This window comes from Rhinatrema bivittatum, chromosome 1 (assembly GCF_901001135.1).
Source record: "Rhinatrema bivittatum chromosome 1, aRhiBiv1.1, whole genome shotgun sequence".
In the NCBI taxonomy this organism is placed as follows: Eukaryota; Metazoa; Chordata; class Amphibia; order Gymnophiona; family Rhinatrematidae; genus Rhinatrema; species Rhinatrema bivittatum.
The window spans coordinates 135,281,778-135,300,581 of NC_042615.1; the positions used below are offsets into that span (position 1 = coordinate 135,281,778).

The 18,804-nt window shown below is 46.8% G+C and overlaps 1 protein-coding gene across 2 annotated transcripts in view; it reads left to right on the top strand.

Moving 5' to 3' along the window:
* LONRF1 (LON peptidase N-terminal domain and ring finger 1) overlaps positions 1-18,369 on the top strand; it is a 150,776-nt gene extending 132,407 nt beyond the window's left edge. For both annotated transcript variants that reach the window (XM_029587204.1, XM_029587202.1), the window contains 2 exons: positions 1,316-1,468; positions 17,914-18,369. In XM_029587204.1, the coding sequence (XP_029443064.1) occupies positions 1,316-1,468; positions 17,914-18,072 (312 nt within the window). In that variant the 3' untranslated portion in view covers positions 18,073-18,369. The remainder of the gene's footprint in view (positions 1-1,315; positions 1,469-17,913) is intronic.
* Positions 18,370-18,804: the final 435 nt, after the last annotated feature.

Here is an 18,804-nt window from a genome sequence, read left to right on the forward strand (position 1 = left end):
ACAGTGTCTGTCAATATTTCTAAGAATGATAGTCTGTCATTTATATCTGGTATTAAATCTATGAGGATCTCTGATTTGAAACTTAGGCATAGTCTGAGTTGCTTTGCCAATGAAAACATTATGAATATCCTGTACTACATTGTTTGCTTTAGGGATATTTAGTGTAGCAGAAGGCTTCTATAACAGCGCAGGAGAAAATTACAGTTCTAAGATAAGTGATGTGGTGAAGCAATTTGAAGAATTTATCCAGATTCGTTACAAGTGATTTTATATATATAGTGCATGTAACATTGTATGGCCAACAGTCTATTTATACAAATAATGGGAAATGAAAAAAATCTTAAATTGAATAGTGATTGACCGATTAAATATAAGGCAGAGTTTTAAAGTTGTTTCCAAGACTATACGATGAAGCCTATTATGAGGGTCAAACTAACATAAGTTCGTTGAGTCAAGAATATGGGATTTTCGGACTTTATGGTACTTCTTATATAATTTGTCACAAATTTACCTAAGGGTCCCATTGAAAAACTGTAGGTGACTGTGGTTTGCTAAGTGACTGAATTGTTAGAACAGATTTTTGCATACTTCGAACAACTATACAGTATCTCATTTGCAACATCAATCCTATAAATGGTTTGTTTTTTTTAGAAATTAGATTTGATGTCTCTTTGTAATGGGTTCTGCCACTTTTTTGACACTTGAAACCTGATCCCAAATGAAAGAGCTTGGGAACCATTAATGTAATGCTCAAGGAGGCTATGAAAAATGCTGTGTTCGGTTTTGGTACAATTTTTGCATTGTGTGCATATTAATTTATATGTTGGTAGGTTTGCAATGTGTCAATTTTCAAAAGCCATTTATCAGGATAAAAGGGATGTCTGAAAGCTGTCCATCCTTAACTTGGCTGAAAGTACCTGCAGGGTTCCATAGCGTGTGCACATTTAGCTGAGGGGCATATTTTGGGTACGATTAGGAAATACCATGTATACATGGAATTTTTAAATGCACATGTGCTATTTCCCAGCCTAATTTAATCCCCACAAAAAGCAGGTGGTATCCATAGGCCATTCATACCCATAGGCAATTTTCAAAGGGAAAGTACATGCAAATTTTTCCTTTGCACCTGCAGACTTTGTACAAATTTTCAAAGTACCTGGGGACTTTACACCTTGGTCAGTTGTTTTGAAAATTGTCCCCTTAGTTGTCTAAGATTTCAGATTTACTTTTTTCTCTGTGGCATTCAGTATCAATTTCTACTCTGTACAGACTTTTGCAGTGCCACACTACATGTGCCTTTTCACATTTAACATAGGTTGAGGATGAAGAAGAGATGCATAAACTTCAGGAGCTTCATGATTTAGTTTACAGTCAAGCTTGCAGCTGGTTTCAGAACCTAAGAACTAAATTTCGGAGCCAGATTCTTCACCATTTTGGATCAATGCCGGAAAGGGAGGAAAACATACAGGTGAGCAAAAGTGTCAGTAATAGGAGCTATATGTTTCATGAACAGGATTCAGACATTTTTGTGTAAATCACAATTGGAAATCTTATACTAATAGTATTGTCTTGTGTGCATGTGAATGCCATGTAAGATTTAGTAGTATGATTTTCTCACAGGACAAGCAGGATAGTAGCCCTCACATATGGGTGACATCATCAGGATCATCACAGAACACTTTTGTCAAAGTTTCTAGAACTTTGACTGGCTCCTACTGGGCATGCCCAGCATGGCACTAACCCTGCATCCAGCAGGGGTCCCCCTTCATTCTCTTTTTTTTTCCGCACAGCAGTAGCCACATGGATTAAGGAGCTCTCTAGAGATTCCTGACAAGGAATTTTCCTCACGGAACTTCGTTAAAAAATTTCAAAAAATTCTACCCCATCCGGGGTCCCCCTCTCTATAATCCATATCCGCGGTCATAAGGTAAGGCTTTTACCCTCAGTTGCAGTCAATTCCCGTCTAGTTTTCCCTTTGGGGCCTCCCGGCCATCGACTGCATCGCGTCTAAATTGTTGTCGAAGCAATAGCGTCTGGTTTTCTTCGGTGCCCCGATTGCCCTCGGACAATGACCATCACAGACTCGCATAGGGTTTGTGTATTGTATTTGGGGTCGGACCATGATGACTTAATTTGCACCAAATGACACCGAAGGGCCATAAGGCCTGCTCAGAGAAGATTGTTTCTTTTTCAGACAAAGCCACAGACTCCATCAAGCGCTTTGACATCGTCTGAACTAGTGCCATCGACCTCTCACCAGCAGCGGGACACCGGTGCTGCCCACCCGGCACAAACTGTTCCAAAGGCGTCGACTTCTTCCTCTTTGGCTCCGGAAAAGGACCAAGGTGAACATCAGGAGAAGCGTCGGCACTACCATCGTAAAGCTCAGTCCGCCGATCTAGGCAAGCCCTCGGCATCGACGTCGACAGAGCCACCAAGTAAGAAACCCTGCCCAGAGAAGCCCCCATCCTCCTCTGCGACTGGGTCACAGAGACTTTCCCCACCTTTAGTGGTGCCAGGAGCCACGACTCTACTTTTACCGGTGGACCCTCCGGCTATGCCAGCGCTGCCTCCTACTCTGGAGCTGGGGTTTCATGCCCCAGGCTTCCGCGAGGAATTGGATCGGATGATCCAAGAGGCCATCATAAAGGCGCTACAGGGCTTCCAGCCTCCATCAACACCAGCACAGATTCCACCTACGGTCACTGACCCGATTCCCACGGTGCTCACACCACTACTCGGGAGACTGGATGCGTTGATCGGTGCCCTTCCACCGGTGGAACCGAAGACACCAGTATGTCCCACGCCTTCCATCCCGATTCCTTTGTCGTCGGAGGATGAAGATGCACCAAGGCCAGAACCTATGCCCGGACCGTCTGGAGTCCTGCCACCGACTCGCCCACCGGTTCCATCTGTGCCTATTCCACCATTGATGCCGCATCGTCCTCAATCGGTGCCACTGTCGGTGCCTCCTCCAGTGCCATCGGTGCCTAGACCTGATCCCTCAGGTATAGCACCATTTGGAGATCCCATGGGAGCCAGAGACCAACCTTACGATCCTTGGACCGATGATTCTTCCCAAGATACTGATGACCTGCCTTCAGAACCATCTCCTCCTGAGGAGAGAAAATGTTCTCCTCCAGAGGACCTGTCCTTTATTAATTTTATAAAAGAAATGTCTGAAGCCATACCATTCCAGCTTCAGACAGAAGAGGACTCCAGGCACAAGATGCTGGAAGTGCTCCAATTTGTAGACGCACCCAAGGAAATCATGTCCATACCTGTTCATGAAGCTCTTCTGGACCTACTAAAGAGGAATTGGGAACATCCAGGCTCTGTACCTCCAGTGAACCGGAAAACAGATGCCACCTACCTGGTACAAACAGCCCCTGAGTTTCAGAAACCACAGTTGGCCCATCATTCTGTGGTTGTGGAGTCTGCCCAGAAGAAGGCACGTCGTTCTAAGCCTCATTCTTCCATGCCTCCAGGGAAGGAACAGAGGTTCCTGGATGCATTTGGCCGACGTGTTTTCCATGGCTCAATGCTTATTTCTCGCATTGCTTCCTACCAGTTATACATGACCCAGTATAACAGGGGCCTTTTTAAGAAGATCCAGGATTTCTCTGAGAATTTGCCCGACCAATTTCAGGATCAACTCAGTAGCCTGGCTCAGAAAGGTCTAGATGCCGGCAAGCATGAAGTCCGTGCTGTGTATGATATTTTTGACACCGCCTCTAGGGTGTCTGCAGCAGGGATTAGTGCACGGAGGCGGGCCTGGTTAAAGTCCTCCGACCTAAGACCAGAGGTACAGGACCATTTAGCTGACCTGCCCTGTGCTGAAGATAATCTCTTCGGGGACAAAATCCAGGAAACCGAGGTGCAGCTTAAGGACCACCATGAGATGCTACATCAACTTTCTTCGGTGCCTTCTGATTTCTCGTCCACCTCCAAGAGGACATTCAGAAGGGGCTCTAAGTGGCCGTCCTTCAAGCCAAGGAGATATTATCCTCCTGCTTCTCAGGGTCGCCCCTCCAGGCCTTACCAGAAGGGTCAGTCCAGACAATCTCAGCCTCAGAAGACCCAGCCAGCCCCTCAGCCGGGCCCAGCTTCAGGATTTTGACTCCTCGCTAGAGAGCATATGCCAACCTCCTCTACCATCCCTACCCGTCGGCGGTCGGTTGTGCCACTTCACCAACATATGGCACACGATCACTACAGATCAATGGGTACTTGCTGTAGTGACTCAAGGTTACCACCTCAACTTCCTGACTGTACCAGCAGACTCCCCACCTCGGCCGACATGGGGATCATCCGACCACTCCTCTCTCCTAGAGGAGGAGGTTTCCGTCCTCCTAAAATCCCGGGCGATAGAACCAGTGCCCCTCTCCCAACAGGGGCAGGGGTTCTATTCCCGTATTTTCCTCATTCCAAAAAAGTCAGGGGGCATTCGTCCAATCCTGGACCTACGCGCCCTAAACAAGTATCTACAGAAGGAAAGGTTCAGGATGGTAACCTTGGGATCCCTGCTTCCTCTTCAACAAAGAGGATTGGCTTTGCTCTCTAGATCTTCAAGACGCGTACACACACACCTCTATCACTCCATCTCATCGCAATTTCCTTCGGTTCCTAGTCGGCCCCAGACACTTCCAGACACTATTCGGCCTAGCATCCACACCTCAAGTCTTTACCAAGTGCCTTGTAGTGGTCACGGCCTACCTCAGGGGTCAAGGAGTCCATGTCTACCCTGATCTCGATGATTGGTTAATAAGGGCTCCAACCCAAAAGGACACACTAGCCTCCTTACGTCTAACTCTCCATACACTTCTGTCTCTCGGGTTTCTGGTCAACCATGCCAAGTCCAAGCTAGTTCCATCTCAAACCCTATCCTTCATAGGGGCGGACTTGGATACCATACAGGCAAAAGCCTTCCTCCCTCGAGATCGTGCTCGTACTCTCATGTCCCTAGCACAATACCTCCAGGCTCGAGATTACTCGACAGCTCGTCGTTTCCTCACTTTGGGTCACGTGGTATCCTCCTTGCATGTCACTCCCATGACCCGCCTAGCCATGAGAGTAACACACAGTGGACCCTGAAATCCCAGTGGGCTCAAGCTTATCATCCAATGTCCAGCATTGTCCATGTTACCAAGCAGCTCCACCTGTCGCTGACCTGGTGGATGCAACACTCCAATCTCCTTCAAGGCCTTCCTTTTCAGGCTCCAGAACCTCAGATTACCTTGATGGACGCCTCCAACCTAGGCTGGGGTGCTCATGTCGACAGCCTGCAGACTCAGGGAACCTGGTCTCCAGAAGAAGCCAAACATCAGATAAATTTCCTGGAATTTTGGGCAATCAGATATGCCCTCAAAGTTTTTCAGGATTGCCTGTTAAACAAAGCCATTCTGATTCAGACCGACAACCAGGTGGCGATGTGGTACATCAGCAAGGAAGGGGGAACGGGCTCCTACCTTCTGTGTCAGGAAGCTGCGCAGATATGGGCGTGGGCTCTTTCCCACTTGATGTACCTCAGGGCGACCTACTTGGCGGGCGTAAACAATGTTCTAGCGGACAAGTTGAGTCTAACCTTTCATCCGCACAAATGGTCTCTCAACCCCACGGTAGCGGACACAATCTTCCAGCGTTGGGGTTATCCACGCATAGACCTCTTTGCGTCCATCCACAACTGCAAAATAGAGAACTTCTGCTCCCGCACTCGCAGCTGCCACTAACAGCCGAAGAACGCTTTTGCCCTCTCGTGGTCCAGCGGTCTCCTCTACGCGTACCCTCCACTTCCACTCATATCGAAGACTCTCGTGAAGTTACGGAGAGACAAGGGCTTAATGATTCTAATAGCCCCTCACTGGCCATGCCAAGTCTGGTTCCCAATCCTCCAGGACCTATCAGTACACTGGCGCATCCCTCTGGGGAAGGATCCACTTCTGATAACTCAGAACGATGGGCGCCTATGCCACCCCAACCTCCCAGCCCTGTCCCTGACAGCCTGGATGTTGAAAAGTTAATACTCCAACCCCTTAGCCTTTCGGAGTCAGTATCCCGAGTCCTGGTAGCTTCACAAAAGCCTTCCACGAGACAATCTTATCGTTCTAAATGGAAAAGGTTTACGGTCTGGTGCACATCCATATCCATAGACCCCCTTCACTTGCTCCTCTGCGAAGTTTCTGGACTGTCTCTGGCACTTGTCCAAGTCAGGACTGAAAACTTCCTCTATAAGGGTGCATGTCAGTGCGGTAGCCGCTTACCACAACGGCGTGGGAGATGTCTCTATTTCGACACAACCCTTAGTCACGCGCTTCATGAGAGGCTTGCTCCACTTGAAACCTCCACTGCGCCCTCCGGCTCCTGCTTGGGACCTTAACGTGGTCTTAGGATAGCTCATGAAACCTCCATTTGAGCCTCTCCACTCCTGCGATCTCCGCTATCTCACCTGGAAAGTAATTTTTCTTCTCTCTATAACGTCTGCTCGCAGAGTTAGTGAATTGCAGGTATTAGTCACCTATTCGCCTTAAAACTAAAATTCTATATGACAGGGTAGTGCTCCGCACCCACCCTAAATTTTTACCAGAATTTCATCGTAATCAATCCATCTTACCTACTTTCTTTCCAAGACCCCATTCAAACCCAGGAGAGCAGGCTCTGCATTCCTTGGACTGTAAATGTGCCCTAGCCTTTTATCTAGAGCGCACGTCAGCCCACGGGAAGTCCACTCAGTTATTTGTTTCTTTCGATGACATCAAATTGGGAAATCCAGTGGGAAAACAGACCCTTTCCTCCTGGTTGGTGGACTGTATCTCCTTTTGCTACCAGCAAGCAGGCATTCCGCTACGAGACCGTGTAAAAGCACACTCTATCAGGGCCATGGCAACCTCAGTGGTACACCTCCGTTCGGTACCACTTGCTGACATCTGTAAGGCTGCTACCTGGAGCTCTCTCAATACTTTCACAGCCCATTATTGCTTAGATAAGGCTGGCAGGCAAGATTCCATCTTTGGCCAGTTGGTTCTTCACAGCTTATTTTCAGTTTAACTTCCCAACATCCTTCCAGTGACCCATTTAGGGTTTCAGGATGCCCTCCTACCCAAATCCGCCCCTGTTGTTGTACCTGTTGCACGTCTTTTGGTGCATTTCTCGGGCATCCTCAGCTTGCTATTCACCCATATGAGAGGACTACCATCCTGCTTGTCCTGTGAGAAAGCCCTGCTTACCTGTAACAGGTGTTCTCACAGGACAGCAGGATGTTAGTCCTTACGAAACCCGCCCACCACCCCATGGAGTTGGGTTCGTTCACGATTTATTATTTTATTTTTTGCACGTACTTCTTGCTATACACAAGACTGAAGGGGGACCCCGTGTGGCCACAGGGTTGATGGCATGCTGGGCATGCCCAGTAGGTGCCAGTCAAAGTTCTAGAAACTTTGACCAAACTGTTCCGTGATTAGGCTCCATCCTGATGTCACCCATATGTGAGGACTAACATCCTGCTGTCCTGTGAGAACACTTGTTACAGGTAAGCAACTCTGCTTTCTGTTACACAGCTATAGTGAGCCACACTCATTTTCAAGCATATGAGGGTCTTCAACCTGCAGCTGTTGGGTTGGGGTTTTTTTTTTTTTCTTGGCCGGTGAGGAAGAAATCCCACTGGCTGCTGTCACTGTACTGGGTTTTTGTACTTTCTGCTTCTGTAGTCCTAGAATATTTTGAAACCCGTTATTTTAGGGTTTTACCCCTTTTAGTCTTTAGACTTTTTGACAATTGTAGTGTGTTTTTTTTTTGTTTGTTTTTTTTTTGGCTTGACGTACAACCTGAACTTTGACTCTTCTGAACTGCATTGTACAGCTTGCTACTCAGTTGGGGAGTGAGGAGGAGGGGGGGGGGGCGTTATCCTCTGACTTTCATTTCTTTGTCAGAGTCCAAAAAAATCCAGTGTCTGTAAAAGGTGCCTAAATTACTCCCAGAAGCTATCCTTGATGGATCATGAGTACTGTTAAGTTTTTGAGCAAAGACTACAATACCTTGTTGTGCAGCTGTTGAAAAAAAATGTTGCCATGCTACATTCATACTCAGCAAGCGAAACTAGGAAGCCTATCTGACCAGTGCAAGTAAGTCCAGTTGGAAGCTAGCCTTGACGCCTGCTACATAAGCTCAGAGAACAGACAATGGTTGCATTGGTGGTCAGGCCATGTAAAAGCTACCCTCAACTAGGTTTCACTCTGGTTCAAGGATATGTTTTGGAGCATGGTCAAGTTCTGCTTCTCCATTTTCAGTCAGAGGAGTTGGAAGGACTTGAGTTGTAATTTGAAGCAGGTGAGCACTAAGCCTCACTTGGAGTTGGAGTCTTTGTATTCCCTGTCAGCACATGGCTCAAGAGAGTTTGGATCTAGTACAAGTATCCCATGTTCTGTATGGACCAGCTGACCTCGCAATCTGAAGTCAGTCTAATTCCTATCTTTTTATTGAGGAATCTGTCTTGGTTAGAAGGCTGAGATAGAAAGGGGGAAAATTCTGTACACCATGGACTTCTACTTGTCTGGTAGATCTTCCCTCTTGTAATCTATACCAGTTCACTAGGTGTGGCTCACATACCACAATAACAAGCTTGAATGAAGGACAGGAACCACAGATTTGTACACGACCAATGTGCTCTTGACGCAGTTAAGATGTTGTTGAACACTGTTTCAGACTCACCTCCATAAACCTGAACCTAGCTTGGAAAACTAGGGTTAAACCCTTGTATATAGGTATCTAAAAAGCCATATGATGGGCTTGTTCAGATCTGGGCTCAGTTCCCAAGCCTGACTCATGCTGCTTGAACTGGCCCAGGCTATGAGGGTCATCATGCGATAACATCTAATTGACAGACTCAGGATACACATGTACTGAAAGAGAGCCTATGGTCTGTGGGCCTACTCTGAAGGATTTTCACTGCACTGATTGGTTTAGTCTAGATAGAAAGCTAGAGGCTGAACAGGGGAGAGGGGGAGAAATCTTAGCTCCTGGTGCCATAACCTGGTAAAGATGAGCTCTACTAAACATAGAAACCTGATGGCAGAAAACAAACCTACGGCCTAACCCGTCTGCCCATCCATATCAACTACTCAGTTCTACAATCCCTACCACTCCCTCTGAGATCCCCTTTGCTTATCCTTCTACACTCAAGCAGGCCAGTCCATATCTGTGGATTATGCACTCCTACCTGCAGATGGAGATAGAGAAACTGATTCAGTGACATCACCGATGTAGCCCTGCCCAGACAGCCTGCCAGTATTCTCAATCTCCAGCAGATGGTGGACATGCATATCCCCTCATGGAAATAGGTTAGTTTAAAAAAAAAAAAAACCCAAAAAAAAAAAACGAGAGAGAAAAGGAGAAACAGAGTTCCCGAGGTGATCAGTCTGGTACTCTCCCTCAGTTGAGCATTTGAGTCAAGGCATTTTTGCCAGGTTTCTGCTTTTAAAAAAAAGACGTAAGACGGGTGTGCACAGGAGTGAAGGCTTGCATCCTCTTCCCCCGTAGCCACAGGCCCAATTATATTTCCAGTTGACAAAAGGCTGATCTCAGATAAAGAGGAATTTTGTTCTCAGGCTGTCCCTCCACCTCACTCCCAGCACTACCATTCAGGATCAGAGGCGGTGAGGTGTAGAGGTACCGGGATGTTTGTCTAGTCTGGGGGGGGGGGGCAGCCACCACAATCGCTCGGTCCTTGTGTTCCCATACCTGGACGACTGGCTCGTCAGGAGCAACTCCTGCTCCAGAGCCTTGCAAGCTCTAGCCTTGATGGTTCAGACCCTGCAGACTGTGGGGTTCATTATCAACTTCCCCAAGTCGCACCTCTGTCTGTCCCAGCAGCTAGACTTTATAAATGCCAGGTTGGATACAGCACAAGCGAAAGTTTTCCTGCCCAAGGACTGGGCGATTGCCCTCGCCTTGCTGACCACCCTAATCCGCAACAGCAGGAGGGTGTCAGCCAGTCTCCTACTCCGCCTGCTGGGCCACATGGTGGCCTCCGTCCATGTGACTCCCTTAGCCTGCCTCCACATGAGGAGCCCTCAGTGGGCCTTGCGGTCCAATGGCAGCAGGCATCCCAGGATCTAGAGGCTCTGATCATGGTCATTGACCCTCTCAAGCTATCCTTGACCTGGTGGAAAGCCCTCCCCAATCTAGAACGCGAACTTCCCTTCCAGCCCACACTGCTTTGTGGACATTCCGGGATCAATTGTCATCCAAGGGCATTCTAATCAGGACGGACAACCAAGACACGATGTGGTACATCAACAAGCAGGGCGTCATGGGCTCGTTCCTCCAATGCCAGGAGGCAGTGCATGTCTGGAACTGGGCCCTCTCCCAAGGGATGTATCTGCGGACAACCTACCTGCTGGTCACCTCAACATGCTGGCAGACCGCCTCAAACGGTCCTTCCAGCCACACGAGTGATCCCTCAACCCTGCGGTAGCAGCCAAATTATTCCGCCTCTGGGGCACGCCAGATGTGGACCTGTTCGCCTTCCTTCTCAATCACAAGTTGAGCAGATTCTGCTCCCTAGTAGCAGGGAACAGCCATCTGGCCTGCAATGCCTTCTCCCTTCATTGGAGGAAGGGCCTCCTGTATGCGTACCCACCTCCCACTCCTCTCGAAGACTGTCAAAGTTTCAGGAGGACGAGGGACCATGATATGGTCGCCGCATCTAAAAAAAAGATATAGTTGCGATAGAGAAAATACAGAGAAGGGCAAGCAAAATGATTAAGGGGATGGAACAGCTCCCCTATGAAGAAAGGCTGAAGAGGTTAGGGCTGTTCAGCTTGGAGAAGAGACGGCTGAGGCGGGGGATATGATAGAGCTCTTTAAGATAATGAGAGGTCTTGAATGAGTTAGATGTGAATCTGTTACTTACACTTTCAGATAATAGAAGGACGGGGGCATTCCATGAAATTAGCAAGTAGCACATTTAAGACTAATCGGAGAAAATTCTTTTTCACTCAATGCACAATTAAGCTCTGGAATTTGTTGCCAGAGGACGTGGTTAGTGCAGTTAGTGTAGCTGGGTTCAAAAAAGGTTTGGATAAGTTCTTGCAGGAGAAGTCCATTAACTGCTATTAATCAAGTTTACTTAGCTAAAAGCCACTGCTATTAATTGCATCAGTACACCAACTTGAACATACAAGGGAATCCTCGTGTGGTGGTATTCTTGTACGGAGGTTTTCGATAAGGGTAACCGATTTGCAGTTATCCTTTCTTTAATCTCCATCTATTATTCTTTTATTAAAGTCAAAAATATTTTAATTGTGATTTTTCAATTTTTCTTAAAATCCCTTCTCCCCTGCCGCTTTTCCGACCCACTGACTAGTCTTATGTCATACTTATCAAGGTCGTCGCCCTTATTGAGGTCTCATGGATACGGAGCTGCTTGTCCGGGACTATGGGAGAATTTGCTGTGTCCTATGTGGGGTTCACAGCATACTGAAATCTTGTCAAAAAGCTTCTGCTGTCTCACGTGCGACGCCTTCTGTGTTTGCCTGCGTCGCACGTGAGACAGCAGAAGCTTTTTGACAAGATTTCAGTATGCTGTGAACCCCACATAGGACACAGCAAATTCTCCCATAGTCCCGGACAAGCAGCTCCGTATCCATGAGACCTCAATAAGGGCGACGACCTTGATAAGTATGACATAAGACTAGTCAGTGGGTCGGAAAAGCGGCAGGGGAGAAGGGATTTAAGAAAAATTGAAAAATCACAATTAAAATATTTTTGACTTTAATAAAAGAATAATAGACGGAGATTAAAGAAAGGATAACTGCAAATCGGTTACCCTTATCGAAAACCTCCGTACAAGAATACCACCACACGAGGATTCCCTTGTATGTTCAAGTTGGTGTATTGTTGAAAAGGGAAAGAGGTTGGTTAGCGATCAGTGAATACTGAATTAATTGCATCAGTAGCATGGGATCTTCTTGGTGTTTGGGTACTTGCCAGGTTCTTGTGACCTGGTTTGGCCTCTGTTGGAAACAGGATGCAGGGCATGATGGACCCTTGGTCTGACCCAGCATGGAAATTTCTTATGTTTTCCCTGTTTCCAAGTTCTATAACCTTGTTATATGTACCGCCTCTTGGCGTAATTTTTATGTTTCAATGTAAACCGATGTGATCTGTATTTTAATACAGGAACACCAGTATATAAAAATCTAAAAATAAATAAATAAAATGTTCTTATGATCCTCGAGGCACCCTCCTGGCCTCTCCAGGTTTGGTTCCCACTTCTCCAGGACCTGTTGGTGCATGCGCTCATCCCGCTGGGGACAGCACCTGACCTCAGAACCAGAGAATTCTGCGCCTCCTGAACCTCCAGGCATTGGCCCTCACGGCTTGAATGTTCAGCGCATGATCCTCCAACCCTTACAGATCTCAGATGGTGTTTCTTGGGTCCTGACCGAATCCCGGAAACCTTCGACCATGAAGTCCTACAGCTCAAAATGGAAACACTTTTCCTTCTGGTGTTGGGTTGGACCCTTTCTCATGCCTTCTCCTCCAGCAGCTGGACTACCTGTGGCACTTGTCAGAGTCTGGACTCCAAACCAGTTCCATCAGAGTGCATCTCAGCGCGATCAGCGCATACCACTGTGGTGTCACTGGTGCGCCCGTTTCGGTCCAGCCCCTCATTGGCCTTTTCATACGGGGTCTCCTCCAACTGAAGCCCCCTCTTTGACCACCGGCAGCATCCTGGGACCTTAACGTTGTCCTGGCAAGACTGATGCAGCCTCCCTTTGAGCCTCTGCAGTCCTGGAAGGTCATATTCCTGGTTGCAATCACTTCCTCTCGCAAGGTCATCAAACTTCAGGCCCTGGTTACATATGCACCGTACACAAAGTTCTTCCATGACCATGTGGTCCTGCATTCCTGCCCAAGGTGGTGACTGATTTCCACATCAATCAGTCAATTGTTTACCCACTTTCTTTCCAAGGCCACATTCCCACCTAGGGAAACGAGCTCTCCACATCTGGACTGTAAACAGATGTTGGCCTTCTACCTAGATTGCATGGCGAGCCACAGACAGTCCACCAAGCTTATCGTGTCTTTGACCCTAACAGGCTGAGTGCAGTGGTGGGTAAACAAACCCTATCGAACTGGCTGACGGATTGCATTGCCTTCTGCTGTGCACAAGCAGGCCTTCATCTAGCTAGCAGGGTGAAGGCTCACTCTGTGCAGGCCATGGCAGAGTCTGCTAATTTGCGTGCAGTCCCTGTCACAGAGATTTGCCAAGCTGCAACCTGGAGTTCTCTCCACACATTTGCAGCTCACTACTGCCTTGATAGGGATAGCCGCCAGGACAGTGCTTTTGGTCAGTCCGTCCTGTGCAACCTGTTCCAGGCCTGAACCCAACTCTCTCTACTGTGCTCCCTGTGGGAATAGACTGCCCCCGTTTTCCCACAGTGCCACAGTTGTGTTGTGCCCGTTGGCACCTTGTTCAGCCGCTGTTGGTCTCTTTCTGGTTGAATGGGGCAGTCTGGAGCTCTGTACTCACCCACGTGTGAGGACTACCACCCTGCTTGTCCTAGGAGAAAGCGCAGTTGCATACCTGTAACAGCTGTTTGCCTAGGACAGCAGGATGTTAGTCCTCAGGAATTCCTCCCGCCTCCCCACGATGTTGGGTTCACCTTCGGTTTGTTTTATTTTGCGCTCATTTATTTTGCTATGTTACGAGACTGAAGGGGGATCTTGCATGGACGCACGGATGAGCATGCCCAGCCTGCCACTAATCTGCTGGCCAAAGTTTCTAGAAACTTTGACAAAAGTTTTCCATGCCGGGTTCCATCAGATGATTTCGCCCACATGTGAGAACTAACATCCTGCTATCCTAGAAGAACACCTGTTACAGGTAAACTGTGCTTTTGTGCAGCTTGTCAAATACGGGCAAGTCAGCTGTCACAGTTCTTTAGCTTATGCCAGTGTGGCCTAGAGGCTCAGGGCGAATTGACCTCTAAGGATTTTACCACCATTGGAGCAACCCTCTTACCTTGTCAGGGCTATTCAGCCCCATCAGGAAGGAAAGCATTCCAGGCCTTCACCCTCGATGGCCAGGTTTTACAAGCACCGAAAAGGGAGGAGCTGCTTTTGGTGAGAAAGCAGAGGAGCACAGCCCGTTGGATGGATCCAGGAGTACTTCGGATTCCTCTTCCTGAGAGAGATGTGGAATCTCTCCTGATTTTGGAGCCATTCAGGGCCCTGCTCAGTTGCCTGAAGGTGCTTGGACTATACGAGAGTGGCGCTATGAGCCCCATCCTGGTTACTTTAAGGATGGCAGCGTGTTATTTTTCTTTTCCATTCCTGGAGGCAGTGCAGACGTTTTTGACCTGGAGTGGTTATGCTAGTTTTAAAGGGGTGGGACGATCCTTGAGGACCTGTACCCCCTAGATCTGAAGACGAGGGAGCAGCTGCACTTGCTGAAGTTGATGCACTAGTGTGCGCTGTTACCAAGCAGACCATTCCGGCGAAAGACGTGGCAGTGCTAAAGGATACACAGGATGGGAAGATTGAGGCTATCCTTAAGCAGGCATTTGAGGCAATGGCAATAAATTTGCCGATCTCTTCTTGCTGTTGTATGGTGGCTTGCGCGAGCTTGCATATCACTTGAGGCTCAAGATGAGGGGGACAAGAGTGGGCCGAAATTGGACCCAAGTACTGCATTTCTGGTGGACATGGGCTGTGACTTAATGCATGCACCTACTAGATGAGTAGCTTCTGTTATAACAGCAAGATGCCTCCTGTGGCTGCAGTACTAGTAGGCGAATGCAAATTTTATATCAAATTTGACAAAGGTACTGTTTAAGGGTTTTTCCTTGCTCAGATTTGACTGGAAGATGATGATGAATCAATGGGGTGATTCCAAGATTCTGTGGTTGTCAGAAGACTAGAGCGTGTCCACGCTTTGTCGGGGCAAGAGGCCACATGACTGACTTCAAAACTGAAACCTTGCGCTCTTTTATTAAAGCAGTACAGAAAGGGGAGTTTATCGCATCTCAATCTGACTGAGGCATATCTACATATCCCCATACAACAGGAATTTCAGCATTCCTTTCTAGGATGGCATTATGAGTTTCAAGCCTTGTTTGGCCTGGCTATGGTGCCCAGAACCTTCTCCAAGATCATGGTGGTGGCGTTTCTACACAAGGAGGGTATTCTGGTCTGTTCATACCTGGACAACTGGTTGAATCAGGCCAAGGGTGTGAAATAGTCTCTTAGCATCTCGCAAGGTGATCTTTCTCTTTCAAGAGCTGGACTGGGTAATGAACTTAGCCAAAAGCAGTCCATAGCCAACACAGACCCTGGAATTTCTCATAATGGAATTAGAGGCGGCATGAGGCAGAGGGTTTCTGCTATAGTAAAGAATCTGAAAGTTAGAGATTCAAGTGCAATCCTTGGGATTAGCTGTTGGTGCAACAATGTGAAGTAATTTACAAGTCTTAGGGTCGATGGCAGCAACGTTGAAGGAAGTACCCTCTGTGAAGGTGCATATGCAGCCGCTTCATCATGCTGTGCTGTCATGTTAGATTCTGCAGTCCCAGGAGTACAGAGTAAGGTTCTCCTTGCCGATGGAGGTGCATGCAAAATTATAATGGTGGTTTCAAAGGGAACACCTCATGAGGCATGCCCTTGGAGACAGACTGACTGGTGCTCATGACAGATGTGAGCTTCCAGGGTTGTGGGGATTCACTGTCAAGAGTTCATGGCGCAAGGTCTGTGGAATGCCGAAGAACAACACTGGACCATCATTAGATTGGAAACACGTGCAGTTTGCTTGGCACGTCTACTGTTTAGCCAAGGGTTTGACAAGTCAAACAGTAAGGGTGTTGTTGGACAATGTCATGACAGTCGCCTACATAAATCAGGGTGGAACCAGAAGTCATCACGCGATAAAGGAAATAGATGTTGCTTTGCCCATGCCTTGAGAGCATCTTCAGGCTTAATCTGTCTCTCATATTTCTGGGAAGGACAATGCGAGGGCAGACTTTCTCATCAGACAGGCATTATACTAACATAGTTTCTCGATGGGGTCAGCCATATCTGAATCTAATGGCTTGCCACAGCAACGAGAAAGTGCCACTGTTCTACAGTCATAGAAAGGACCCAAGAATGTTGAGAATTGATGCTATCATTCAACAGTGGCCATGGAGCAAGCTGATATGTTTTCCCTCCCTGGCCAATATTTGGCAGGGTAATTCAGAAGTTTGTCATTCCAAGTCTGCTTCTGGTGGCTTCAGACTGGCCATGGAGACCATGGTATGCAAACCTCCAATGACTAGTAGGCAGTCCTATGAGGCTGCAGGTCAGGGAGGAGATTCTGCATCAGGGGCCAGTCATGCACGAAAATCCAGATCTTATGGAGGGCTCGTCTGCTGAGACGTGGATGTTCGCTGGCAGTGATATCCATATTGCTATTAGCTAGAAATTGGTCTACATCTCTGGCTTATATTGGGGTTGGAGAATATTCGAGAACTGGTGTGGGGTGAGAAGTTCTCACCCTGTTGAGTGGAGTTTCCACTGACTTTGGAATTTCTGCAGGAGGGGTTGGTAAATGGCTTGACCCTAAACATCCAGAAGGTGCAGATTAATGATAGGCCCTTCTCCTCCCATCCAGATGTTTCTAGATTATTGATTCCGTTGCATGTACTGGTGCCTCTTTGGGATCTCAATCTGGTATTGAGATTTTTGGTGGGCCTTACTTTTCGGCCAGTGCATGATCTTGTGATTGCTTACTTTGGAAATATATTTCCTGGTAGCGATCTGTTCAGCAAGGTGTATCTCCGAGCTGCAAGCTCTTTTCTGCCATGAGCCTTTTCTGTGGATAACTCTGGGGACAGTTCAGCTCAAGACTGTTCGTTTTTGTTTTTTTGCCGAAGGTGCTATTGGAGTTCTATTTGAATCAATCTAGTTCCCTACCCACACTGGACAGGGATAGAGATGAGTGGGATTATCGGTTATCATATGCCTTAGATATGAAGTGGCATCTAGTGCTGTATTTGAAGATTACTCACTCTGTGAGTAAGACTGAACGGCTGTTCGTTCTCCATGGTGGAGGTTGACAAGGGTTATCTGCCTCATGGGTGACTGTAGCCAGTTGTTAGAGGTTAGGGCTGCCTATGTGACTGCTGATGTACCATTGCCTAGGCAAGTTAGGGCACATTTCACTAGAGCACAGGCAGTCTCGTGAGCAAAGATTTGGTTATCTCCTGTCTATTTGCTGGGCAGCAACATGGTCCTCTTTACATACATCCTCAAAGCATTACTGCTTGGATATGAAGGCTCAAGAGGACGCCTTTGTTACGGTGGTGTTGACAGGACTCCAGGCAGCCTTCCACCCATTTTGGGAGTAGCTTTGGTACAACCTATCGGTGTGGACTGGCCTGCCTAAGAGCAAAGGAAGGTGAAATTAATTCTTACCTTATAATTTCCTTTCCTCTAAGGAAGGCAGGCCAGTCCACAAGCCCATCCTGGGCTGCCTACATGGGTTTGGTTTGTCCTTTCGGGGACAATGCAGTGTCGTTTGAAAGACTGGTAAGTAAAGAACCAGCCCCTAAGATCAGTTAATGTTAATTGTTTTACTGGGCTTAATACTTCTGTGTTGATAACTGAAAAATTAATTCTTTATGCAATAAGTTAGAGGCAGCATGAACAAGGCAGGTATATAGCATACTAAGGCCATCCGAAATAGGCTTCCTTTTGTAGAGTGTAGTCAGTACTGCAGTTAGGAAAGCAACAATTGTGAATAAATTCCTCCTATCCCTGCTCTTGATTGGTCAGTATGCTCCATGCCTGTTTAAGACAAGGATATTTATATTTAATATTATTGTATACCTTTTTTGTTCTGTTTAATTTGCTAACAAGTGATTCCTTTATGAACTTTAGGTAATGCCAAATGGACCTGCTTGGTGTTGGTGGCTTTTAGCAGTCTTACCTGTGGACCGCAGATATCAGCTTTCAGTCCTCTCTATGATGTCTGTACAAGAACGTCTGATTAAACTCCAACATATACTGACCTATTTTTCTAGAAACCAGTCCAAATGACTAACCACTTGGAACTTCCTTAAAACCCATCCTGTGTTAACTCTCATTACAGCTGGAGTTGTTGCTGCCTTTGCACTTCTAGGACTGGTTTCCGAAGTAAAAATGGAGCTTTACGTCTTTTTTTTTTTCTGTTCAGTTGGCTGATTTGTAGGGATATTTAACTTTCTCCAAGCCTAAAAATCAATTGCATATTACTTGTACAAAGAAGAAAAAAAATCAGTCCAGCCACAATGTATGAGAACTTATGCATTTTGATCGAGTTGCACTATGTATATAGGAATAAACTGTTTTGTGAAACCTTTGCTACAAGAATCATTTTGTCACCAGCTTTTGTTTAATGCTGTAAGAACAGCAGGACTCAGGCGGACCACCTGCGTTTATTTTGGAAATTAAGTTTACCTTGGATATGACTTCCTGTTACTATTTGCACATGTTTGAAATACAAGTACTGATTGCTCTAGAATTACCGCTTGTTGAATTTGCTTGAGCATAAATCTAGCATAGGGTCTTTATCATGTAAATATTTGCATCATAAAAGACACTAATTGAAGATTATTTTTCAAAAAACAATGCCACATTCTGATCTGGTCAGATTTGTTTGAGGTAAGCATCTGTTTCTGACAAAATTTACCTAACTACTTGGTCATATCCACATTTTCTTAAGCTTAGTAGAAAAATACTTTTTTCTTGTTCGTATCCCAGATCAGTCCAGACTCCTGGATTTTGCCTCCC